Source organism: Asterias rubens, chromosome 18 (genome assembly GCF_902459465.1).
Source record: "Asterias rubens chromosome 18, eAstRub1.3, whole genome shotgun sequence".
In the NCBI taxonomy this organism is placed as follows: domain Eukaryota; kingdom Metazoa; phylum Echinodermata; class Asteroidea; order Forcipulatida; family Asteriidae; genus Asterias; species Asterias rubens.
The window spans coordinates 5,958,724-5,985,620 of NC_047079.1; the positions used below are offsets into that span (position 1 = coordinate 5,958,724).

At 41.2% G+C, this 26,897-nt stretch overlaps 2 protein-coding genes across 2 annotated transcripts; both read left to right on the top strand.

The window, feature by feature from the left end:
• Positions 1 to 1,384: 1,384 nt before the first annotated feature.
• On the top strand, positions 1,385 to 7,699 carry LOC117302539 (high affinity cationic amino acid transporter 1-like). The gene is made up of 3 exons (XM_033786513.1): positions 1,385 to 3,436; positions 4,172 to 4,280; positions 6,468 to 7,699. The coding sequence occupies exons 1-3, from the start codon at positions 1,739 to 1,741 to the stop codon at positions 6,722 to 6,724; spliced, it is 2,064 nt and encodes a 687-aa protein (XP_033642404.1). The 5' UTR covers positions 1,385 to 1,738; the 3' UTR covers positions 6,725 to 7,699.
• A 1,890-nt stretch (positions 7,700 to 9,589) lies between these two features.
• Positions 9,590 to 18,747, top strand: LOC117302376 (high affinity cationic amino acid transporter 1-like). Its single transcript, XM_033786302.1, has 12 exons — positions 9,590 to 9,767; positions 10,033 to 10,357; positions 10,814 to 10,942; positions 11,681 to 11,836; positions 12,234 to 12,536; positions 13,078 to 13,300; positions 14,444 to 14,583; positions 15,462 to 15,564; positions 16,289 to 16,470; positions 16,668 to 16,834; positions 17,625 to 17,733; positions 18,058 to 18,747. The coding sequence occupies exons 2-12, from the start codon at positions 10,120 to 10,122 to the stop codon at positions 18,285 to 18,287; spliced, it is 1,980 nt and encodes a 659-aa protein (XP_033642193.1). The 5' UTR covers positions 9,590 to 9,767; positions 10,033 to 10,119; the 3' UTR covers positions 18,288 to 18,747.
• The last annotated feature ends 8,150 nt before the right edge of the window (positions 18,748 to 26,897 follow it).

The window sequence follows — 26,897 nt, forward strand, 5'->3', positions numbered from 1 at the left end:
GGCACAAAATATGAACATTGCCTGTGAGAATGCGCCGCAGCACCTTGTAAACCCTTATAAGTTGCTACAAAATTGGGTCTCAGAATTTCATCTGTCTGTAAAAATGTAAATGTGACTACTAAAGCTCCTTGAGTACCTTGTTGGTAGATACGTACGCTAGATAAAACTTTGATATTATTCATATTCTTGGGGGGGGGGGGGTACTTGAATATCTCACATAAATTTTCTTACAAATATAATCTCGTAATATTTGTTGTACTAACTTAACTACTAAAACTGTGTTTCTTGAAATTAACAAAGTTCAGAAATTTGAAGTTCAAAGACAAGCGATAGTTTCATAAACAATTAAAAATCATGTATTTTTTATCAATATGAATATAATGAAAGTACTGAGATCCAATTTTTTTTACCTGACTATAAGTTTTGAAATTCTTTTTCATAAATTTGAGCTCCAAAAACAAGCAATAGTTTTATAAACAATTACAAATTATGTATTTGCATCAATATGAAAGTACCTGAGTGCAATATTTTTAAAGTTTTTTTTTTTTAAATTAACCATTTTATATTACAATGCTTGAATAAAGAATTTTTTAATGGTAAATTTTGCGAGGGTTCTGTGATCTGCTGCAAAGGAATACCTTTTGATGTTTACTCCGTGACCAAATTAACCCACTATGTTAAAAGAGCACTGGTGTGCTGTTGATTTATAAAACACTGTTAGAAACGACGTAGCTTTAGAGATTCGCTCGTCCCCAGCGCCTTGCTTTAACCAAAGGCGCTGGGATGGGCAAACGTATCATGCACTGTTAATTTGTTTAATAATGCGCAGTCCCATCATGCATCACACTCACACTGCACCATATTTCATGCACTGCATACAATGACGTACTTCCTGAACAAGAATCTGTGCAAGCGATTAGCCCATCCCAGCGGTCCTGGATAGACTGGCTGCTGGGGCTGAGCGAATTTTTCACATCCCCCCCCAAAAAAAATATATATATATATATATATATATAAAAAATGGGTTAGTCTTTGGCATCTGAATGCACCCGATACATTTAAATGCAATAGGGTTGGATTTTCATTTATTATTTACTTCGATAACCAATTGAACCAAATTTTCCACAGGCTTGTGCGACATGCCAAGTGAGAAAACTGGTCTTTGGCAATTGCCAAAGATATACACTGCCGAAAAATGCTATAGTAGGGCCTAAACTGTGCCTCAACCCCCCCCCCCCCCCCCTCAATCTTAATTCGGTTGTTGAATATGCATTTTGTAGATAGTGTACGTCATCGAATTGTGCAAATAAGGGCGCCGATTTAACATGTGCAGCAAAAGTTAAATGCTGCAATACAATGTGTGCTGCTCCGATCCCGGTTCGGCTGTTGAATATTCAGTGGAAGTAGGATAATTATGTGTACGTCATCGAATTATGCAAATGAGTTACACGGGAGCTGACGTAAAGTATGCTGCAAAGTACGTTCCAATCATTGACTGTAACAATTTTATATGCTACATTTACAGTTGTAATCATTGGCTGTGTGATGATAAAATGAGCGTGGAATCTCATGCAGCTGAAATCTCTATAACCAACGAGCTTTCACGGTAAACACAGAAACAGTGAGCGGCGTTGGCTTGTAGTCGCCGCCGGCTATTCGTCCCGATTTACCCGCTCTTATTTCTAGAGAGGAGTCGCAGTTTTGCTTCGGAGGAGTCGCAGCGCAAACTTCCCTCGCCATGGAGGATATCGGTTGCTGTGCACAGATTCGAGAAAATATCACCCGTACTAAGGTGGTAGGCACGGACCTGAAGTCGACCCCACTCCAGAGATGCCTGTCTTCTGTGGATCTTGCCTTTATTGGCATCGGGTGCATGTTGGGGTCCGGCGTGTATGTCTTGACAGGAGAGGTGGCGGGTGAAATGGCCGGTCCAGCCGGCACTCTCTCCTTCCTCCTGTCGGGTCTGGTGGCGCTCCTGGCCGCTATCTGCTACTTGGAGTGCGCTACACAGCTCCCCGAGACCGGCGCGTCGTACTTGTACACCTACGTTACCCTCGGTGAGCTGATGGCCTTTATGATCGGTTGGAATGCCGTGGTTGTCCGTGTCGCTGCCGTGGCTTTAGTCGCCCGGGGATGGAGCGCCTACTTTGACGATGCTATCGGTGACCATATTAGAAACATCACCATCGAATTCGTGCTGGACGGTCAAGAGTGGACGGCACCGGTTTTTGCAAACTACCCAGACATTGTAGCCGGGTTGATTTCTTTATTTGCCAGCGTTCTCGTCGCCGTTGGGACTGAGGTGTCAGCCAAGGCGAATATTTTCTTTGTCTTCATCAACATCGTTACCATCACCCTCGTTTTTGTGTTTGCAATGATCCACGCGGACTTCTCTCTCCTGACCAAACACGGTTTCTTCCCCACGGGATTCGGGGGTGTGATGACCGGTGCCGCAGCCTGCTTCACGGGCTACTGTGGTTTCGAGGCCATAGCGTTCAGTGCCGAGGAGGCGAAAGACCCAAGCAGGGGGCTCCCCATCGGGATCATCAGCGCATTCACGGCGTCCATCTTGTGCTATGTTGTAGGCGTCTTCTCTATCACTATCCTCGCTGATTACCGAGACATCAACCCCGGATCGCCGTTCGTGACGGCCTTCGAGGACATTGGTCTGGACTGGATGAAATACCTAGTGGCGGTTGGAGCTCTCGGTAGCATGACCGGAGGTGTGATCAACTGTGCCTACTGCCTCGCCAGAAGCATCTACGTCATGGCTAGAGACGGCCTGCTTCCACCGTTCCTCTCCAAGACCAACGAGAGGACACAAACGCCCGTTGTGGCTACCCTCTTCGGAGCAGTCCTAGCCGTCATCATCAGCATCTTCGTCGAGTTCGTTGTCCTTATTCAGTTCTTGTCGCTGGTGGCGTTTATTGAGTTCGTCATCGTTGCCATGGCGTCGGTCATCCTTCGATACCGCCCTCCACTCAGGGGTGGGTACTCCCCACTTGACGGCGACGGGAACAGTAGCGATGCAAATGACTACGCCAATGGCGAGGCGGACACGGAGATGTCCGGGGAATTCCCACGTCGTGTCGTCAAAAAGAAGTCCCGCCACCACCAGGGCGACGAGAAGACGGCGCTGCTTCCTGACTTACACGGTTCGAGACGAACCCCGTCGACAACAAGCTCTTTCTCTACATCTAGCTCAAACTCTAGAAGATGGATCGACCGCCATCCGTCTCAGACCATCATCATATCCCTGACCCTTCACCTCATCTTTGAGTCCATAGCAGTATCCCTGCTGACCTACAAAATGGCTGAACTACAAGCTATGGACGGAGCTGTTGTGTTTGGCGTTGCCTTCAGTGTGGGGTTGTCCTTAATCGCATGCTGGCCGTTGTTTGCACTGCCTCAGTATAAAGAAGGCCTTCCATTCAAGGTAAGCACACTATATAATATTGTACAGTGAATATCAATGTTTCTTCGTTATTGGACATTGGGCATTCACATAAGTTTGTACAGTGAATGTCTACCGTGTACATTGATATTTAAAGTTGGCCATTCACATAACAGGTTTGTACAGGGAATGTCAATGTTGCCTTTTCAATATTGGACATTCACATTAGTTTGTACCGTGAACGTCTACCTTGTACAAAGAATATCAATGTCGACATTGGACATTGAACATTCACATAGGTTTGTACAGTGAATGTCTACCTAATATATCGATATTTGATAATGGACATTCACGTAGATTTGTACAGTGAATGTCTACCCTGTACATCGATATTGGATGCTGGACATTCACGTAGATTTGTACAGTGAATGTCTACCTTGTATATCGATATTGGACATTGAACATTCACGTAGATTTGTACAGTGAATGTCTACCTTGTACATCGATATTGGATAATGGACATTCACGTAGATTTATACAGTGAATGTCTACCTTGTCTATCGATATTGGATGCTGGACATTCACAAAGGTTTGTAAGGAATGTCTACCTCTAAATTAAGTGCACGATGTATTTTGGACAATGTTCTCTAAAGTCTGGCTATGCAACTTTACAATATTGTACTAGACTTAAACTTAAGCCAATGAATAGGTTTACGTAATGCACTCTTAGGTTCAGATATCTATTTGAAAAGGTCAATACATGTCATTGACCCCCAGGTGCCCTTCATGCCATTTCTGCCGCTCTTCAGTCTTCTTTGTGACGTAGTTCTAATGGTTCGGTTTGACACCTTGGCCTGGTTGGAATTCCTTGCTTGGACCGCTATTGGTGAGTTTACACTGAAACCTTAGAACCCTAGGTTACATCAGCGTTTGATAGTATAGACCTTTATCGTGGTGCGGCCATCTTGATTTTCACCATCTCAAATTAATATGTAACCGAAGCCAGTTTAGAAGGAGAAACAGTCAGGTTCCTGTTGTTTCCTTCTTTTTTTTCCCAATGAATATGCCGTGTCCGAAACGGCGACATCGGCTAGAGCTACGGCTAGATTGCGCGCGTATGCCTATTCTTCAACACTGGTCGACACGCTCATCTAGCCGTAGCTGTAGCCGAAGTCGTAGTTTCAGTGAACATGACCAAGGTGGTGGGCATGGAAGAGACCTTTTCGCAAATACCGGGGCGCGCGCGTAACGCTTGGAATTAGGTGCATTGTGGTCTAGCTGGTATCCAAATTTGATCCATATATATCCCACAATGCACCTCATTCAACAGTCTGCGCTTGCGCATTGGTATTTGCGATAAGGTCTATGATAAAGGTGTATATAAAGGGTGTATATAAAGCAGTTGGAGAAACAGTTTACTTCGAAATGACGTGGTTTATAAAACGAAAATATATATAAACATTTGTTTCAGTGCCAAAATCTAATTTGAGTCTCAAAACGTGCAACGCTTCTTCTCAGATTGTGTATTCCTTTTAGGGATTATCTTCCCGCCTGGACATTATTCGCTCCGGATTTTCCGCAACATCTTAAAAAGGCGGCCACCTTTTGAAATGTTCACATGAAAGTCTTTGTTGTATTCATCTTCATTTATATATGATTAAAACAATCGAATGGTTCCGACAACCTAATGTATACTTTGCCTTTAAAGTAGGCGTGCAAATTGTGCTCCCTATACAAGCAATAATTGAGAATGACTAAATCTCGTCTGCTTAAAGACGGCACTCAAAGTAACTGTAAGCATCATAACTTACTTGAAAACGAGCAACGGGAGAGCCGTTGAAAGTGAATTTTTGTGTGAGAAACGGTCCCTCTGAAGTTACGTAGTTTTTGAGAAAGGGGTAATTTCTCACTCAAATAATAAAAGACTTCAGCTGAAGCCTTTTATAACGCATCTGAAAGCAGACACATTTGTGGGACAATGGTGTTTGTTTTTTCTTTCATTGTTGTCTCGCAACTTCGATGACCATTGGGCCCTAATTGATTTCACATGTTTGTTATTTTGTGCATATTATATTGGTATACACCAAGTGAGAAGACTGGTCTTTGACAATTAACAAACGTGTCCAGTGTCTTATACGCTATATCTTTGTTTCAATAAACTTTGGTGTTCACGATCGAGCTTATTAATATTCTTAACACGATGATTGCGAGTTGAAGATAGCCTGGATCTATCACATCGTTATCTTCCAAAATAGATCAATGGGAACCAACAGCTGGATCGGCCGCGTGTGGGTTTCTTTCTTCTAAATTTAGACTGCTTTTGCCAAGTTTGTCCCTTTATCAAAGGGCAGATGTAGGCCTACCGTCTTTTAAAAGCTAAATTTATCAAAAGATGGACAATGTAGTTTTTTTTTAATACCTTGTTCCCTACATGAAAAACATAACATCAACATGCTTTGAGTTTACAATCTTTCAGGGTAAAACAAAAAAGTTTTTTTTTAAAGGGAACTGAGCCAAAAGTTAGTTTCAGTTTTTTATAAACTATTTTCTATGGTGTGGGCGAGCGGTTACTAGAGTACAGGACTATGGTGTGAGTCACGGGTCTTTTAAGACAGACACTTAACCGTTAATAATGCTTCGTCCTTCGGATGGGACAAAAAGCCATAGGTCCCGTGTGTTCTGAATGCACGTAGAATCATATTTATCATTAAGAAATAGGATTTTTGCTTGTTTTCTTTTGGCAGTGGCTGCTGAATGTGACACAACACATTGTAAACACTTTATATAAAATTGTACATATTAAATTGTTATTTTTATTTAGTTGATGACACTGTACTAGAAATGCAAAGGTCGTGGGTTCGAATCCCACCCGAGTAATTTGCCTGTGATTTTGTTCACAGTACTCGGGAAATTACTAACTTACATCGGTGTACTTGTAAATGGGTAAATCCAAAATGAATATTATATATAGAAAGTTTTGCGGTAACACCATGTCATGATAACCTCTAAATAAGTTGGCGTGGTTCTGAAAAGAATAATGAATTTTGTTATACTTGTTGTGTACTTTCACCAGGAATCGTACTTTACTTCACCTACGGCATGCACAACAGCAATGAAGGGAAACGGCGCGAAGAAACAGCGTCAGCCAACGCCCTGACCGCGGGGTCACAGCTCCTGCCGCCCCGCGACGTCGTCATAACGCACTACGACTCAACGGAGGAGGACAGCCTGAGGAAGGCCAGGGCCGGGTCAATGGCCGTAGTCGTCACTCGTGACGGTCGGACGTATTCCACGACGCCAACCTATGGAAGCACGGACGCAGCTCTCTGAAACGCCTTGACATTGTGACTTTGTAGATGGATTAGAGTTAATTATTATTCAGCCTTGATACGAGACTATAAAAGTTTGTTACAGAGGTACGCCTTAGGTTAAAAAAGGTACCATGACTTTATTACCTGCGGTAGGCCTAAGGGTTAAAATAGGTATCATTACTTTAATACCTGCGGTAGGCCGAAGGTTAAAACAGGAACCATGACTTTATTACATGCGGTAGGCCTAGATTAAAATAGGTACATTACTTTATTACCTGCGATTGGCTCAAGGTTAAAATAGGTACCATGACTAACTTGCGGTAGGCCTAAGGTTTAAATAGGTACCGTGACTTTTTTATCAGCATATCTTGACATCCTTCTCTAACTTTCTTCAACTCTTTCTATTGTCTTAAGTCCTTGCTAAAATCCTTCCAACCACCCACATCTCAGCTTGATTGACAATGGTTTTTTACGGAACCCCTCCAAGGACAGGATTCCGTAGGTGTGTTACATGTGGGCCTATATACTAATACTAAACACAAGTTGAAACGCACTTGTTATCAGTCAGTGTCAAATTCTTAAATAGACGTCTGAAGGAATACCAGTATACTTTTATATATTTGTGACCGTCTTGGTTTTGTACCGCGTTTGGGTTTAATGGTCTTTAGAAATTGTGTTGTGTTGTTTTAATATCTTCTTCTTTTTTTCCATTCTTACTTTTTCTATCATTTCGAGGAATTTGTTTCTGTTTTCCAACATTTTAAAACTGAACACGGAGATTGCTGTGGCTTGGTTTCCCGTGTTATAATTGATGTTATTTGTATGATAATAATTTCAAAAAATATTGATGATATTCATACAGTTCAAAAACTTTAGATTCACATTGACTCTGTGTTGTCACGTAAGCTTTCGAAAAGAATACAAGTTTACACCATAGTCACTTAAAGACACTAGACACTATTGGTAATTGTCAAAGACCAGTCTTCTCACTTGGTGTATCTCAACACATGCATAAAATAACAAACCTGTGAAAATTTGAGCTCAGTTGGTCGCGAGATAATAACGAAAGAAAAAAGCAAATCAAATTCGTGGAAAATTACTTCTTTCTCGACAACTATGTCACTTCAGAGGGAGCCGTTTCTCACGATGTTTTATACCATCAACCTCTTCACATTACTCGTCACCAAGAAAGGTTTTATGCTAATTATTATTTTGAGTAAGGCCGTGTCCGAAACGGCGACTTCGGCTACAGCTACAGCTAGATCGCCCGCGTCTGCCTATTCTTCAACACTGGTAGACGCGCTGATCTAGACGTAGCTGTAGCCGAAGTCGTCGTTTCGGACACGGCCTAATTACCAATAGTGTCCACTGCCTTTTAAAATAACACTCATTTCTACCAAATTAACTACATTGGTGTTATCTGCACATGGTATTAACTTTGATACTCTCTCTTTGATATGTAAAGGTTAACACCCCTGTTGTTGCAGTTCTTGAAAATGAAGTATGTTTTAATTTCTTTTCTGAACTTTGCTGCCATTTTTATCAGTGTAAAAATGTTATTAAACGATCCCGTATGATAATAGGCGACATTTTACTCAAAACTGGAATTATTTTGTAAGAGTTCAAGAAACGGGAAGAGAGTAAGCCCAAACTCACGTGAGAAAACAGCAGCTTGGTATCTGGACGATAACAAGTTCAGTTACCGTAATCAATCAGCAAGCAACCATACTACCACGGCCGCAATGCGTGATTGGCGAAAGTGTTGGTTGAGTATGGAAGTGGCGACCTGGGTTTCAGCATTGAAATGTTTGTATAGGCCAATTTCTAAACAACGTCGGCTTTGGTTGCGGCTTAGGCTTTGGCTTTGGTTTTGGCTCTGGATTTGGTTTTGGCTTTGGATTTTGGGCTTTGGTTTGGGTTTGGTTTGGGTTTTGGAACAGGTTTGGGCTTATGATTTGGGCTTTGGGATAGGGTTTGGGTTTAGGCTTGAGCGTGGGATTTGGTTTGGGCTAATGATTTGGTTCGGATTTGGGTTTGGTTTGGGTTTTGGAACAGCTTTTGGGCTTGGGTATGGCTTAAGATTTGGTTTTGGGCTTGGGCTTGGGTTTATATGTTTGGTTTGGGTTTGTTTTAGGCTTGGGTTTGGTTTGAGCGTGTGATTGTATTTGGGCTTTGGTTTGGGCTAAGGATTTGGTTTTGGGCTAGGGCTTGGGTTTATTTCGCTTTGGGGTTTGGTTTGGGTTTGTTTTAGGCTTGGGTTTTGCTTTGGGCTTAGGATTTGGTTTCGACTTGGGAGTGGGCTTTGGTTTGGCTTTGGACTTTGGCTAAGTTTGGGTTAGGCTTTGGCTTGTGCTTTGGGCTTAGGCCCTTTAATTGTGGGCCTTTAATTTAACTCTCCATCCTAACTCTAGCCCTAAACTTCAACCCCTCTAATACCCCCCCCCCCCCACCCCAGCTTAAAATCCTGGGTATTACCACAGCTGTTTAAATTTTGGAAAGGTACAAACAAATATGTCAAAAATGAGTGCAATCTTACACGATTAATAAAGTGAAATGACCTTTGTCACCTGCTATTGACTCGGCCAAGCTGATTACGAGCCATTGAATGGACTTATGATAAGACAAAAATGATAACCAACGATTAATATTAAATTACCAAAGATAAGGCCCGTCATTGTCTTTCATGAAATTTCTCTTTTACAAAAAATAATCATGGTTTGACCGAGGTGAAAAGATAATTGTATAAATTAGGATCTACGCATGCGCTTAGCAGCTGTGGCTGATCCACTCAAGTGGATAAGTTTCATTCTATGAGTTTACTCACTGAGTATGAACATTCTACACATGCCGCGCATTGTACCGATACATCAAAATGGAAACAAACGCTCGTCGAAGACATTGACAAAACCTTAAGGTATTTGTTGTTATCTTCAATGGTTGTCTTGCGTTGGTTGGAGAGAACTACTATTTTGGCAGGCCTTTGGTAGTGCTGTTCAGAGGGCGTCTTGTGCACTGTTTCGGGTTTTCGTTTGCTTGGTTGTCAACGGGAGTTTCAAAGCAAGGTGAGAGTTAGCATCGTTTCTATCTTTGTTTTTATATCATTTCATTTACTCTGGTTGTGAAGCCGAGGACGTAATCATTCTACTAATCAAGAACCCAATGGAGAGAAGACAAGGACGTTTCCGTTTGAGATGTAGGAGGAAACCCCAAGATCTTCCCGCGGGTACACAGCATAATCGCTCCGGATTTTCGGCATTCTCAAATACGCTATCACCTTTCGAAATTATGAAAGATTAATCAGAAATTTTACTGTTTTCCCGTACTCAGCAACGTCAGCCATTTTGGTTCTCCACGGGTGATGAGAAAATATCTCAGCATATAGTCTTCGATTCAAATCGCTGACCTGAGAACAACATGCGGGTGCTACAGACCATCACGCGGGCCCTGACCCGCAAGAAGCACATCAGTCCGGAGGCGATGAAGACTAGTCATCTGGTAAGGTATATGACGACCCTTGACCTGACCCTCCTTGGGACCGGGAACACCTTGGGGGCTGGGGTGTACGTTGTCACTGGCGTACTGGGGAAATACACCGCTGGACCGGCGATGATACTGTCCTTCTTCATTGCTGCCGTCGTTGCAACTTTGGCCGGTGAGTTTTCTTCATCATAGAGCAAAACTTCTCAATAGTGTGAGAACTCAGTTTTATCGTGAGTGAGTGAACTGGGTTTTCTCGTCTCATCATTCATCATCATAAGAATGTGTTCATCCTAAGCTTAAAGATTTACCCTTCCACTTGTAAACGCCATTAATTTATATTTTTTGTGCAGTTCTGTTCCATTTTGTTCCAGACCTGCATAATGTGCCCTGATGTCATCTCTCCATCTTCTTCTCTGTCTACCTCTGTTCCTTTTCCCTGTCCTTGGTTGCCAATCCATTATTCTTGTTGTCCATCTATTGTCATTTCTTCGGGCAGTGTGTCCATCAGCCCATTTTCCATTTAGACTCGTACAACTTATGACTCTTACTCTCGTTTCATGCATTCTCGTAAGCAGTGAAGTCGTTTAACCAATCAGTGGCCCTAACTTTTTGTCTCTAAATATGTCAGCTCTGTGCTATGCTGAGTTCGGCGCCCGAGTACCCAAGGCTGGCTCGGCCTACGTCTACACCTACATCTGCATGGGAGAGGTATGGGCCTTCCTCGTGGGATGGAGTGTCTTTCTACAAAATAGCATCGGTGAGTGAAAGTAAATAAACCCACTCGGGCCCAACTTCATTGAGCTGCTTCAGCAGATTGCTTACCAGTTTTCTGCTACGCAGAAATGAGCAGGATATTACAGTCACAAATTGTACTTTTGTGACATGGTAGTTTGGCTGGTAATCTTATTCTAAAAAACGAAATGTTTCTACTTTTTGTGCTTAAGCAGCTCTATGAAATGGACCCTGAAAGTAACAGAGTCCGATTTTACAAAGAGTTGTATCAGATGCTGATAATGCTATTTGCGACAAGTCTGCACCCCATTCACAGAGAAGTTGTAGCTCATGATAAGACCATAATATGGCCTTTTCGAATCCACGACTTTGGCTCAAGTATCGGCTCTCAGGCCCCGGCCGGGGTTGTGCGTAGGCGCCCAGGGCTTCAGACGAGGGACGGAGCCTGAAGCCGAATCCAAATCCGAAGCCGTGGTTTCGAAAAGGGTCATGTCCCCCGCACCTTGAAGTGTGACTTCAGATGTTGAGGATAACGACGCTTCTCATTATTAGCCTTTCCCATTAAATATGCTAATTGAATTCACGCATGCGTACCAACAATATTCGTTGCAAACGCCTTAGACATGCGCACTATAGGCAGACGCGCTAATGTAGTTTGAATATTTCACTGTATGAACTTCCATTGAAATGCTAAACTCGTATAGACGCTATTAAACATTGATTAGAACTTGTTTTACTTTCCAATGTGTTTTTACTGTTACAGGAGCTGGTTCCGTTGCGCGTAGTACCAGTGCCTACATAGACTCTTTGGTTGGTAACAAAATAGACGCCTACATGACGGTAGCCATGCCGATGAACTCAGGCATTCTAGCAAAGTACCCGGATTTCATTGCACTGGGACTTTGCATACTATTAGCAGGTACGTCATGTTTATTTATTGCTCATTGACTTATAGTGTAATTTTTAAATTTGCCGCACAAAGGTTAACACAATTGTTAAATTTGGTATTTTTGTTGCTAAATAACATCAATAATAATACCTTCTTCCAGATTTGGGCCTTTACAAGATGTTTTTCAAACTGTCCTGTAAGTGATTAATGTATAACTCACACTTTTCGTCTAAGTGATGCTACCGTCGACGCGTCCCAAAGTACATTTTTAAAAGTTCTACGTTCTTTTGTCTGTTGGTCAGCTGCTCTCGCATTTTGGCGCCAAAATCTGTCTCTTTTCTCGTGTAACTTGCACCTTTAGTCTATAAGTGATTCTATCTTCCAAAACTACATTTTTAAAAGTTCGATGTTCTTATCTGTTTGTCAGCTGCTCTCGCATTTGGCGCCAAAATATCATCCTCCCTTAACAACATCTTCACTGGCGTTAATTTATTCATCATCATCTACGTCATCGTCTGCGGGCTGTTCCGATTGGACATCAGTTACTGGCAGATACCTGCGGATCAAATCCCTAAGGGGCCATGCAAACCGTTGTCTGGTAACCAGACGTCAGAGGAGTGTGAGAACTATGGCACCGGGGGGTTCATGCCCTATGGCTTCGGTGGGGTGCTGGTTGGTGCAGCTATGGGTTTCTACGGTTTTATCGGCTTTGATGTCATCTCAACCGCAGGTATTTTCTGTTTAATGTTTCGTAAATTATCTTTAATGAACCTTCTTCCACATTTTTAGAATAGTTGAATCAAAAGAGGGTGCTATCAGAGGAGGTTTTACACATTTTCTAAAGGGCCCGCCTCAAAGTGTGCCATCGGCCGTTCGGGGCCCAGTTTCATAAAGTTGTTAAGCTCGACAAAAGTCGGTGCTTACTTAAAGTGATTTTGGCTTGTAACCTGTTTCTTTGTCCATGCTCAGAAAGTTTTTGTGCTTACAGGCTTTATGAAATTAGGCTCAGGCAATCCCAGTAGACCTTTATTATGCTACCGTCATCTTGGTCATGTTCCCTGTATCTTATAACAGTGATGGGTGCTAGTATTCATTGTACAAAAAAGATACCAGACCATTTTCCCTTTCAGCCTCGGTTTGGTTATACTGAATTGAATGGGAGAAAAGCAAGATAGCCGCGCCGTGATAAATCTCAGTTGGAACTCATGATTCCTCAAAAAATAAAATTCACTGTTTTACGATCATGCATAATCTTTGCTTTAATCTGACAGCCGAAGAGGCTCATAACCCGCAGCGATCGATCCCTCTAAGTACAATGGCTACCGTGTTCTTCGTATTCCTCTCATTCTTCGGTGTTTCGCTGGTACTCACCATGATGTGCCCGTACTACCTGCTGGATGCAAGGGCGCCCCTACCGATGGCCTTTGAAAGGATTGGTTGGACGTTTGCCAAATATGTCGTCACGGTGGGCGGGATTGTCGGTCTTCTGACGAGGTATGTTTTGGGGGTTTTTTTTTTCGAAAAGGATTTGGTTGTAAGGAGGTCTTATTAGACCATAAACCCTTGGTTTATGGTTTTCACTGACGTTCGTTTATTGCAAGACCAGGGGTCGATTTCACAAAGAGTAAGGACTAGTCCTAACTTAGGACTAGTCCTAGGAGATATTAAAAACGTATGGCTAGTCCTAAGTTAGGACGAGTAACCGGTCCTATATAGAGATAAGACTAGTCTTAAGTCTTTGTGAAATCCACCCCTGTATTCTCACTTGGTGTATCCAAACATTATACATATTAAACAGACAAATCTGTGAAAATTTGGGCTCACTTGGTAATCGAAGTTGCAAGAATATAATGAAAGAAAAAAACGCCCTATGTTGCTCAACTAATTGTGTACAAACAGTATAGATGGGATTACTTTCTTTATTTCCAAGGTCTATAACTTAAGTTTTTATTCGTTTTCGATGCGCGCGAAATTTGAACACTCTCAAAGCGACACGTGTTCAATCAAAGATTTAAATAATTTGTAGATTTGATAATTTTCGAAGTTCATTAAATAGCATGATGCTGTTGTGTTTCACTTTAAAGGAGAACTAACCAAATGCAGACAGATAAAACTTATTTATTAGAAATATTTCTTACCATAAAAAATCAGTGAACATAGGATGCGAAATACATAGTGGTGAGACCAACGCCATGGAGCCATCTGCCCAGTTCAATTGGCACATGCTGGGTTTTTTGAAGGCAGTGGACACTATAAGTAATTCAAAATAAGTATTAGCATAACACCTTACTTGGTAACGAGTAATGGGGAGCTGTTGGTAGTATAAAACATGGAGAGAAACGGCTCCCTCTGAATTAACGTAGTTTTCGAGAAAGAAGTTATTTTCCACGATTTTGATTTCGAGACCTCAGAATTAGATTTGAGGTCTCGAAATCAAGCATCTGAAAGCACACAACTTCGTGTGACAAAGGTGTTTTTTCTTTCATTTTTGTCTTGCTACTTCGAGCTGAAATTTTCACAGGTTTGTTATTTTATGCATAATATGTTAAGATACACCAAGTGAGAAGACTGGTCTTTGACAATGTTACAAATAGTGTTCAGTGTCTTTAATATTAATGGGTGTGTTTTTTATGTTAGTTTGCTAGGATGTATCTTCGCTCTTCCTCGGTTCATTTATTCGATGGCTTCAGACGGTCTTCTCTTTAGTTGTTTAGCAAAGATTGACGAGAGATTCCACATGCCCGTCAATGCCTGCATGTTCTGTGCGGTCGTTGCAGGTAGGCAATTGTGTTTAGCAGTTTGTGCCGGTGTCCCAGGGAATGGGAGACTTTTGGGACGCTTGGTGGCAGCAGACTTACCAGGTAACATCCATTGTTCTCGGTAATGTGCGCATGCTCAGAACTACGTAAACAATGGAAATTTACCTGTTAAGTCTGCTGCCACCTTGCGTTCCAAAGTCTCCCATTCTGTCCGCACGGAGATTCGGTCCCCCATTTTGGAAATTAACATGGGCTGAGGAGGAAGATTCAAAAGAGGGCGATATCAGAAAACGTTTGTACACAGTTTGTCAAATGGGGAGGGGGGCGCCGAATCTCCGGGGGGGGGGGGGACAGAATCAACAATTTATCATCTTTGAGAGAGCAATAATATTAACTACCATGGGTTCATACAGCGCTTTATCACATCCCTTATAGGGTGTATAACAGAGCTCATTGTTTTCAACAGGAAAAGCAGAGATGTGTTTTGAGTCATGGGATCCATTATATAGCAACTGTTTAAGCAACATAATAAGCACAGAGGATGGTAAATAGGCCTAGTTGATCTTTTAAACCCCAAAAAGGGAGTTAGGCTGTCAGATCATTTAGCCAAGGCTCGTAGAAGACAGCATGGACAGACAGACTACAATCAAGAAGACAACACAAACTTCTTTTCTCTAATAACCATCTCTCTCTTTCTCTCTCTCTCTCTCTCTGAATCATAATGGCCCTTTCGAAACTACGGCTTCGGCCTTGTATTCGGCTCAGGCTATACTTGGCCCGCAGTTGTTTTGACAATAATGCACATGCTTTGCGTATACGCGCTCATGGCTTCAGACGAGAGGACGGAGCCTGAAGCCGAATCCGAAGCCGTAGTTTCGAAAATGTTCTTGTTTCAGGCGTCATGGGCATGATGCTGGACATCAACTCCTTAGTAAACATCGTGGCTGCTGGGACATTAATGCCTTACGGCCTAGTTGCAGCTTGTGTCTTGAAATTAAGGTGAGGACGAAGTCTTTGTGGTGTCTTATTTATTTATTTATTTATTTATTTATTTGTTTGTTTCCACTTTATGGACATCTATTTTCCACTGTATGGACAATCTTCTGCTTGACGATTTTTGTATATAATATGAATGTTTCTATGTGCCATTTTTGCTTCTGTTATAACTGTTTTTAAACCATATTAACCATATTGCTATTTCTGCTTTTAAACCATGATTGCTATTTCTGCTCATGTTTTTATCCTGTACTTTATTGTGTTTTTTTTTTATTTATCTACAGCTCTTTGAAACAGTGTTAAAGGAACATAATTGCCATGGGTCGGTCGAGTTGGTTTTTGAAAAGCGTTTGTTATAAAATGCAAATGGTTGGAAAGATGTTGTAAAAGTAGAATACAATGATCTACACAAACATATGCCTCGAAATTGCACGGTTTTCCTTTTACCTTGTCGACTAGGCAACTTGTTCCTTTAAAGCGCTTTATAATAGTAATCCATTTAAGTTAATTAAATCCCGTTAAGTTATTTATTTATTTATTTATTTAAATATTTAGACATAATACATAATGATTACAAGTTGGACAGGGGATGGCAATGTTATACAAAAGTACAAAAAAGCCAGTCGTCATTAATTTAACTCGCCTATTAAATCTGGAAAAATGTAAACAAAGAAACAATCCACAAACACCTGTGCGTGAAGCCACTAATTAATTATTAATTATTCAGATATGAACCAGATTACGCATCAATAGCAGCAGCCACACAACTGTATCCTACGGTGGGTGAGAGAGACCATACTCCGTACGTGGATTCTTTCACTGCCTTACTGAAACAAGCCGTCAGTCCACGGTATGCAGAGGCCACCTTACTTTCTTCACGGGTCGTCACCTGGGCAGTTTTCATTATGAGTAAGTCACTTGATTATCATTTTGTTACTTATCAATGTTCACTCGTCAACATCAGCGTGATGACGTCAGTTGGTCGATCAGTGTATGAAAACTTTGAACACTATCATTTGCTTTTGTTTCTACAATTAACTTGTTTAACTATAAATAAAAGAAGAAAAATCAACCCGAAACATCAATAAAACAATCGTCCCTTTTAGCTCTTCTTTTCGTAGGCATTTCATCAATGGTGGTATTTGCAATGGACGCTCTTTCATCTCACACACCGTGGGCTTTAGCCGTGACGTCATCAATGAGCGCCCTCATCGTTATCTTACTGATAGTCATAGCAAGGCAGCCTCAGAGCAATACTGAACTAGCATTTAAAGTAAGGTGGTTATTCTTAAAGAAGTTACCTTTAAAAGTAATTACTTGAAGTCGTAGGCCTACGTCTTATTAATAGTTTTCATATATTTTGGACGTAAGTCGGTAGGTCGACTAGGTCAGAGCCAATGAACAGCTCTCCCTTGGTACCTCTATCCACAATTTCCAGACAAGGGACGTTGCATACGGTACCTTTTCGTGAAAAATGCTTTTGCATACGTTGGGTCTCCTGGTAATAATGTGTTTATCGATCAAGATTGGTCATCAAAATTGGCAAAGATAATCACTTGTGTTGTTATTTTGATTTTGTTCTAATTGAAATTATTTTGTTTATGTAAGGCCCTTCCATCTTTACGTAATTGTGATTACGTAATTATGATTGTAATTACGTAATTGTAATTACGTAATTGTGATTATGTGATTACATCTTTTCATCTTGACGTAATATGAAATTGCCATTAACGGCCTTATAGGTATGAGCAGTTTGTGTAAAACACAATAATTAGCCTTTTGAGATATGGTGGCCACTATAAGGCGAGCACTGTGGCGTGGTTTGTGTGTAGACAGACCTATTTACCCTAGCCCTGGTGGCCTTACACTTTCGTATTATACTACAAAGAAAGAGTCCTATATAGGACTATATTGTACAGAGAAAGAGTCCTACATAGGGCTATATTTACCCCAACCTTGCAGTGTATAGTAAGTCCTCCACCTCAAAATGGCTTGTGGCGTATTAATAATAGGCTACGTTCAAAGAGAGAAGTGATTATGTTCCGAACCGATTTCTTGTATAGGTTCCGATGGTTCCCTTGATACCGGCTGCCAGTCTCTTCATTAATGTGTATCTCCTTGTCCAGCTCGATGGTATGACGTGGGCTCGTTACATGACGCTCATGGGTGTTGGTAAGAATAACTAAAAGTTATGATTATGAATTGTGATTAAACGTTAGCCCGGCCCGCCCACATTAATGTTTAGTTTTACTTTAACTTTATGTTTAACGGCTCACTGGTCATCATGGGTGATTTAAGTGCATCTGGCTAAGTTATGTTTAAGTTCAGTAAGACCCATTCAACATTGACTCGTGGTCCGTCTCCTTTGGGTGCGCCACTGAGTCGAATGTTTTGTGGTTTACTGTTCGTATTTTAAAACTTGAGTCTGAATACAAAACAATGTTGTTTCTTTTCTTCTTCTTTTTTAACCCAATATGTTCTCCTGTCCCTTTTAAGGCGTGGTCATCTACTTTGGCTATGGTATATGGAATAGCAAAGAGCGAGGCATAAGCCCAATGCGTTTGCGTCATGAGAAACTCCAAGCTGTCGCCAGGAAAGCTGCGAAAAGGGACGAGAAAGACAGACAAAGAGAATTGGAGAGAAGCGGGAAAACTGCAGTTTTTAGCGAAAACGGCAACGCCCACAATGTCCGACCGCCGGCGTTAGATACTTCTCCTCTGTTATAATGCGTTTCGTTAACAAAACAAACTGTCTTTATATTTATTAAAGTAGCCTACTCTGAAATTGTCGGCTACGATAAAGAGAAAATCCTGTTCGGTCAGAGAAAGGGGAGTTCTGAGAGATTGCTTTATGTAACACTTCTGTTCTCATGATGTGGTCGGTTGCTGCAGCGGTCTCGATGCGGTCGCCAAGTAAAACTGGTATAGCGCCACCAAGCTATGCTAATTATGCAGTAGCCTGAACATCTGACGTCACACTTCGAGGCTCGTTTATCCTTGCGGGCGGATGAAGTCAGGGGCCCAGCCTTAATTATGCAGCAGCGTGTCAACCGCCATGAGTTGTGATTGGATGAATATTATCCTGCTGAAATGAAACAATTGAGGGCGCTGTCCGGTTCGCGCCACTACTTCTTATTGAGTATAATACAGACAATCTATGCACGACACATTCAAAGTTGCCAAGTCTCCCTTAGGCCGTGTCCGAAACGACGACTTCGGCTACAGCTACGTCTAGATCAGCGCGTCTACCAGTGTTGAAGAATAGGCAGACGCACGCGATCTAGCCGTAGCTGTAGCCGAAGTCGCCGTTTCGGACACGGCCTAATTCTGCAGTTTGTTCCCTGAAATTAAACCAATCTTTCCACGTTCTGATGAACACATTTGAAAAATCTCCCCGATTATGGAAGCCTGAATACCTCTCCGATTATTGGACAAAATTCGCCTGATTGCAAGCTGCAAATTGTTGGCAGCTCTACACATTTTTCATGCGGATCATTTGGGGGAAGGGGGGGGGGGGCAGTTTGACATTTTAAATTGTTAAATGCTTTTAAAAATTAACAGACAAGCAGAATTACAAAAGGTGTGGGATAAAATCTAAGGGATAGACAACGAACACGTTGTCTCATTCAAATTCGTATGCGGAAAATTTTAGCTAACGAACTTGAATTTGAACCTGTGTGTTGAATGCTTGCATAAAAAAATATAAAGTAATATCTACAAAAGATTAAATGAAAGGATATTGTTCGGAAAAAAAAAAAAAAAAATTACAACAGTGATGATAGCAATAATAATAAAAATAAATACATAATACAATTTATTCAAATTGTTACAGTCTTTAGCATTTTATTCAATATCTGAAATCTTTCTTTCATTCTTTCCCTTATTCTTAATTTCTGCCTCATCATAGTTGTTATTATACGGACAAAACATTTGTTTAATTGTTCTTTAAAAAAAACTGTTGTCTTCTGTTGCCGTTGTCATTATTAAAATATTCATCCATAATAAACTTCATTTTCTTTGATGAAAAAAATTGTATAAAGGATTATGTGAGAGTTGCAAAAAATATCAATTTCATTTTCATGCGTGTGGTCAGCTTCTCTAACTCAAACTATAGCTACTTTGAAGTCCTTTTCAATTTCTGTTGAACTTGGACAAAAAACAGAGAGGGAATGAGAGACAAAATGGATGAAATTTAAAACAAAACCCGCGATAGCATCAACAACACCAATGTATTTATTTCAAATAAAGCACTTGTACGGAGCCCCTAAAACTCTCCTTCAGCACTCCAGCCTACCTCGTCGGGTAGAGTCACTTTCCCTGATATTTTGCCCGATTTTGGCTCAAAATAAAATTGATGCTCCACAAGTGATCATCGAAGGAGCATGCACCGGACGCGACAAGATGCAACGTATCCAGTTGTCAAGAGGTACGGCGTGATTGGACGGTGGAGCGATCCATGGGCCGGTTAAGTGGCCGGGGAGTGCGGTGCGATAGCTCGGGTTGGTTTGGTCGCGAAGTACCCGGGACTTGAGTGGATCCACGCGAGGGAAAAATGCTGATCTATTTGAGCAGACGAACCCGTACACATGAAAATATGACGGGTAGACGCGAGGTATCGCTCCGCGTTTTTATTGTTGGATTGTGAAGGCTAAATAACGGTTGACAGCAATTTAAGTTCTCTTACTTTTTGTAATATGCTTTTAAATTTAACGGATCTTAGCCCATGGCAACTATTAAAAACCATCTGAATATAAAACAATTAATTTAACATTCCTTCTGAAGTTGTTAGGTCGATTAATAATGATACAAATAATGAGTAAGGATCTAATTGAGTAAGGAACGTAAAGTGAAGTACAGATTTGTGTGGCTCTGTACGGTGTTTGCATGCATGGCAATTACTACACTAAAACAAGTCCTGGGTAAGAGTCAGAATTGACCCAAAGTTCGGGTCCCGTGGGCCTGAACCATTTCTGGGTCAGTATCCTGACCAATTTTTGTGTCTGTAGGCGCGCCTATATGGTCCATGCCCAGAATCTGGTCAAAAAAATGGCACAGAAGGTGGTCAGACTGACGCAGAACCCGATATATTTTAGTTTATTTGTATCAGTTTTAGTGTTCAGCCCGACCAAGACAATGGATCAGGCCACCTGGAGGCTAGACCGGACTTAAGTCCCAATCCCGTGCCATCCCCATAAAACTACCGTTTTGTGATGCTCGGCACCCGACCAAACCTGTCCCATTCTCGGGACCACATTTTTGACTGCAGGCGCGCACTGTACTGTATGCTACGGGTTGTGGCATAGTAAATCGGCGTGATATGCTTAGTGATCTCTCACACGAGAATGGGACTTGAATTAAGTCTAGCTCTGAGCCTGATTCCGGGTCAATTCTGACCATAGTGTATAATAACGTTTGTGTATAAGACAGATCTGCATGGCTCTATGGTCTCCATTATGGAGCGATCCCTGTATTGTCCCAAATCTGTTTTTTCTTTGACGTTTTAACCCAAACTCGACACCGTCATGAATAAATCAGCGACCCACTCCAGGAAATGTCCTCTCTAGCGGGAAAGTGGGGTAAGCGACACCGGCGGGGATGACTCGGAGGCGGGGAGGAGGAGAGGAGAGGAGTCCGACAGATTGCCTGCCCCGGACATCATCTACTGCCATCAAGTCGTTCAGTGTTGAGGATCGAGTGAGCGTCAGGTTTGTGGAGCAGTGTGGCGATGTAGTCCGTTCTGTATCAATGTCACATCCACGCCTCTTCAGGTCATCTCCAGTGTTCTTCACGGTGACACGAGGGCACCCGGTGCCCCGATCGCGTTTTCATAGAAGATGATTTTTTTTTCTTCTTCATAATTGGTTCCTACGGATTGTCTGGGCCTCCGTATACGGTAAACAATCACACGTCGCCTCTGGACCAACAACAGATAAACGCAGTTGAATGCAATTTCCATTTTGGGGTGACTATCCAGGGCCTGATTTCATAAAGCCTGTTAGCACAAAAACCTGCTAAGCACAGATAATTTTTATTAAACAGATAGGCATACGGTTTACCAGCCAAAATTAGATTAAGTTTACACTGTTGTGACTGGTGCCCCACTCAGTTTTTGCTTAGCAAAGAAAATGTGTCAAGCAGTATCATCTGCTAAAATTGGGCCCTGATTAAGTTGTCTGAAGAAGAAAAAAACGAATACAAATGCAATTACCGTTACCACCCGCTATTGAAATCAATATTTTGTAGAGAAACATGTTAAAAAAAAAACTGAAGAAGAAAAGGAATAGGCTCCTCTCCTTCAAGTTGAAAGAATTTCCCGTTGCTGCCTCATCTTCTCGCCTCTTATGAATCGCTGTTTCTTGAATTTCTAGTCGGCGCTAATAACAACGGAAGTGCGAGAATTTTTCTCGAGATGTCCACGCGAAACGGCGTGATCTCATGCGTGACTGATGGGTAATGGATGCCGAGCGTGGCCCACTTTTTAAGGACTGTGGGTCTGTCTTGAAAGAAGGGCGAGTTTTTCCAACATCGTGCTTTAGTTTCCACCAATAGGAAAAATCAGGCCGCGCGGCCTCTTTTTGTTGTTGACGAATCTGTGTGGGGCAGTGCTTGTCTTGTTTTTGAGAATGCAACGAGGTGGAATGGCTTGGGTGGTTTGGGGAAGGGTGAAGACACAAAACAGACAAACAAACAAACACCGAAACATACGACTAATGCTTAATACAGGCTTGTGTATAATTTGTGCACCTCGAGTTGTACGTTAATGGTTTTCTCAACTACAAGTGTATTCTTTATAACCCTCTACAGCCTATATATAAAAAGAAATACTAAATAGAAAGACAACAAATTAAACAAATCAGCGAATAATGTTTTTAACCCTACTACGGCATGGTGTGATGACAATTGTTTTGACTTAATTGACAATTGCAGTAGTCTCCTATAGGGCATATTTTTTTCACAAAGCAGGATTGAAGCAACTTTGAATATAATGATTCAAGGCAGTGGACACTATTGGTAATTACTCGAAATAATTATTAGCATAAAACCTTACTTGGTAACGAATAATGGGGAGAGGTTGGTAGTATAAAACATTGTGAGAAACGGCTCCCTCTGAAGTGACGTAGTTTTCGAGAAAGAGGTAATTTTCCATGAATTTGATTTCGAGACCTCAAGTTTAGAATTTGAGGTCTCGAAATCAAGCATCAGAAAGCACACAAATTCGTGTGACAAGGGTATTTTTTCTTTCATTATTATCTCGCAACTTCGATGACCGATTGAGCTCAAACTTCCACAGGTTAGTTATTTTATGCATATGTTGAGATACACCAACTGTGAAGACTAATCTTTGACAATTACCAATAGTGTCCACTGCCTTTAAAGATGTGCCTCTTTTTAAAAATTGACTCAGGCAGTTTCCCTTGTGGCTTAATCTTGCTCGGATCAGAAAAGAAATTGTAAAATTACACAGAAAAGAACAATTTTGCCCGAATTTCACAACATCTTCCGTCCGTAAGCTCTTCCCTGTATGATCGAACATGCAATCCGCATTTTCCAAGTGTCAATTTTGTTTAGAATATAATTGCCATCCTCAACAAATTCCCGATTTTCCCTTTTTGAATCGATTTAGAAGGAACAAAATTCCACATTGAAAAGCACTACGACAGTGGCAATATTTAGATGTAGGCTACTGAACAAAAATCTCCCCGGTGGATTTTTGTTGAAGCAGCGTTGACTGGTTATCTTACACGGGATTCACCGAAGCATCAGTGACTTTTTACCCCTTCAATCGGCCCGGACACCCCGGTGTTTCACCCCCATGAAACATCCCTTGGTGACCCATGCACTGATGGTACACAGTAGTCGGTCTTTCCATGCACGCAAAAAAAACACTCAGCTGCTTTGCCCATTTTGATATGTTTGTCTTCCAGTGATTAGGGTCGTATAGCCAGGGTTGGTTGACAAAGTAACCTTTGCCCTTTGACTTGTCATGGTCAACTGAACTAATGAAAATTGTTGAGCCGATGAAAGTGAATCGTTATGATCCTATATTCAAACCTGCGAGGGCCTCTCTTAAACCGAATTTCATTATTTACTATAAAAAAAAAATCGAAGAAAATAGAGACAACATCCACTTCTAGTTTCTTCAAAGTAAAGGGGTTACTTTCGAAGAGGAGGCATTTGCAATCCTCCCCAATTTTTGTCAAGTTTGTTATACATGATATTTCAACAGTGCCGTCCTAAAAATGTCAACCCACCTAAGCCGGGTTGAGCCAGCGATATCCCCCAATGCTCCAGTCGGCTCCCCCCGGCACGTGAGAGAGACAGAGACCAAGTTTAATGCAAATTTAAAAATAGCTGACTTTATACCCATGTAATATGCAATGGATATTCACGGTGCTGAATAACTTCACCCGCGTCAATGGCATTTTAAAACTTGTTACCGACGCCGTACAACAGTTCTCTAGCTCCCCCCTCGTTATGATTAATAAACATGGTCTTGTACCGGTCATAATTATTCACAGAGAAACCTGTAGATAAATTCAGTCGCCGATTCACGATATAGCGGGAGCGTGCCGTACACGCGGGTGTTGGGCCTACCGAGCGACGAGCCGTTTCACCCGGTCGACTCTTTCACTAGACACACGGTAGTGACACCATGTGGGGGTTGACAAGTAGGGCAACTCAGAGGGCGGGGAGTTACACCGGGCGTTATTTGGCATCAAAAGGTATGAATTATCACACATTTCTGATTTTGATTTGCCACTTCTTTTGTTTACATCTGTCTACGCTAATTGTGAAATTGGATTAGACATTAATAGTAACAGTTACGCAATAATTAGTCTGATTAAGTACATTGTTTTTTTTTTATTACTGAGATTTAATGGCCACTGCCAAACAAGAAACCATACGGTAAACGGCACACTTAATAATTGTTTACCTTGTTGAGGCAACTACCTGACAAACACTGCATCACGATCTTAAAGGCAGTGGACACTATTAGTTATTACTCAAAATAATTATCAGCATAAAACCTTATACTTGGTAATGAGTAATGGGGAGAAGTTGATAGCATAAAACATTGTGAGAAACGGCTCCCTCTGAAGTGACGTAGTTTACGAGAAAGAATTGTCTTTGACAATTGCCAATAGTGTCTATTGTCTTTAATGCGATCAGTGTTCTATATAAATTTATATATATTTAGAAATATTGTTCCATATTATGTTGTCAAATAACTAATGTTAAACTCAATTCACTTCACAAGCAAGTGCGGTTTGTGAAAACTCTACAGATGTTTGATTAAAACGAACATGATAAGGTTAATTAATGTTGTCCACGTTAAATAGGCCTATAACTCATTTTTTGTCAGAAGACTTTGAAAGAGCGGAAACAGTTTTTTTGTATGACTACACTAACTGCAAAACAAACAAAAGGATTACAGGCAGTGGACACTATTGGTAATTACTCAAAATAATTGTTAGCATTAAACCTTACTTGGTGACGAGTAATGGGGAGAGGTTGATGATATAAAACATTGTGACAAACGGCTCCCTCTGAAGTGACATAGTTTTCGAGAAAGAAGTAATTTTCCACGAATTAGATTTCAAGACCTCAGATTTAGAATTTGAAGTCTCGAAATCAACCATCTAAACGCACACAACTTTGTGTGACAAGAGTGTTTTTTCTTTCATTATTATCTCGCAACTTCGACGACCGATTGAGCTCAAATTTTCACAGGTTTGTTATTTGTATGTATATGTTGAGATACACCAAGTGAGAAGACTGGTCTTTGACAAATTACCAATAGTGTTTAGTGTCTTTAAATAAGCGCTCATATTATTACCGTTCTTTCAGCATGATATCTTTACTTGTGAATGTTTAATTTTAGATGCAATACTCGCGTGAGAATAAAGATGTACTGTTGTTTTATGGGTTCAATATAAAATAGGCTTTTGTTTAATGATATTAATAATAATAAATAATTTGATTTGCCCTGTGGAGATTGGGAGACTGTTCGGACACCATTGATTTATTCGAAGAAGACAATTTTATATTTGTGACCGCTAAATGTTACCGCTCTTGTGTTCGGTCAAAGACCGGCTTCACTTATACCCTTCAAAATAGGACCCCCTCCCAAACCAGGGCTAATTAACACAATCACAGCAAAACGTGCTCAAAACAACTCGTCACTTTCAGTGTAAGCCTTTTCACTCATTGTCTGCCTACGAAATTAAACTTCATCTTGCAACGAAAACATATTATATACATGCAGAATCCCTTCTGTGTGGTTTGTTGGTTATAATTAACCACTCACAAAACAACTACAGAAACTACAGTAAATCTTCACAATGAGATTATTTCATATGACTGGATAAACTCAACGATCTCTTCCGGTCAACGGCGAAGGATAAGGTCAGAAAGTCCGAGGAATAAAAGATGACCGCGCAAATGCGTTGAAAGAGACCCCGCAAAAAGTCGCGAAGTCCCCCGGGGGCAACCCACAGTGCCCTGGTGCGCTCACTAACGAACCTTTGATAAATAGGAGATATTGTTACAGAAAACCCGAGAGGGGTTGGTTTATTTTAGGGGGGGGGGGGGAATAACCACCCTAAGAAAACAATGAACATCGCTTCTTTGTTGCAGCTTAATTAGTTGGGGTGGGTTATCTGATAGTAAAACGAGCATGATACAGAAACAAAGCCTCAGTGCACTAAACATTAACAATCATGTAGTGTCTTCAACTCATTGGGCGGTATTTTAGTTTTAAACAAACCTTCGGGGGAACATACCACTAAATTGTGAATTGTTTGTCAACAAACTACAATATTCTGTGACACAATTAAAACGAACACAATGCCCAGTGTTTTGTGTTATTTGATGATGAAGTTTTGCACCCCCCCCCCCCCACCACCACCGAAGTCATACTTTTAGATCGGACAAAGATATGAAGAGCTAATACAGCGTGTATTTAAAGACAGCGGACACTATTGGTAATTATCAAAGACCAGTCTTCTCACTTGGTGTATCGCAACATATACATACAAATAACAAACCTGTGAAAAATTGAGCTCAATTGGTCGTCAGAAGTTGCGAGATAATAATGAAAGAAAAAACAACCTTGTCACAGGAAGTTGTGTGCTTTCAGATGCAAGTTGATTTCCAGACCTCATCTAATTTTGAGGTCTCGAAATCAAATTCATGGAAAATTACTTCTTTCTCGAAAACTACGTTACTTCAGAGGGAGCCGTTTCTCACAGTGTTTTATACTATCAACCTCTCCCATCACTCGTCACCAAGTAAGGTTTTATGCTAATACATATTTTGAGTAATTACCAATAGTGT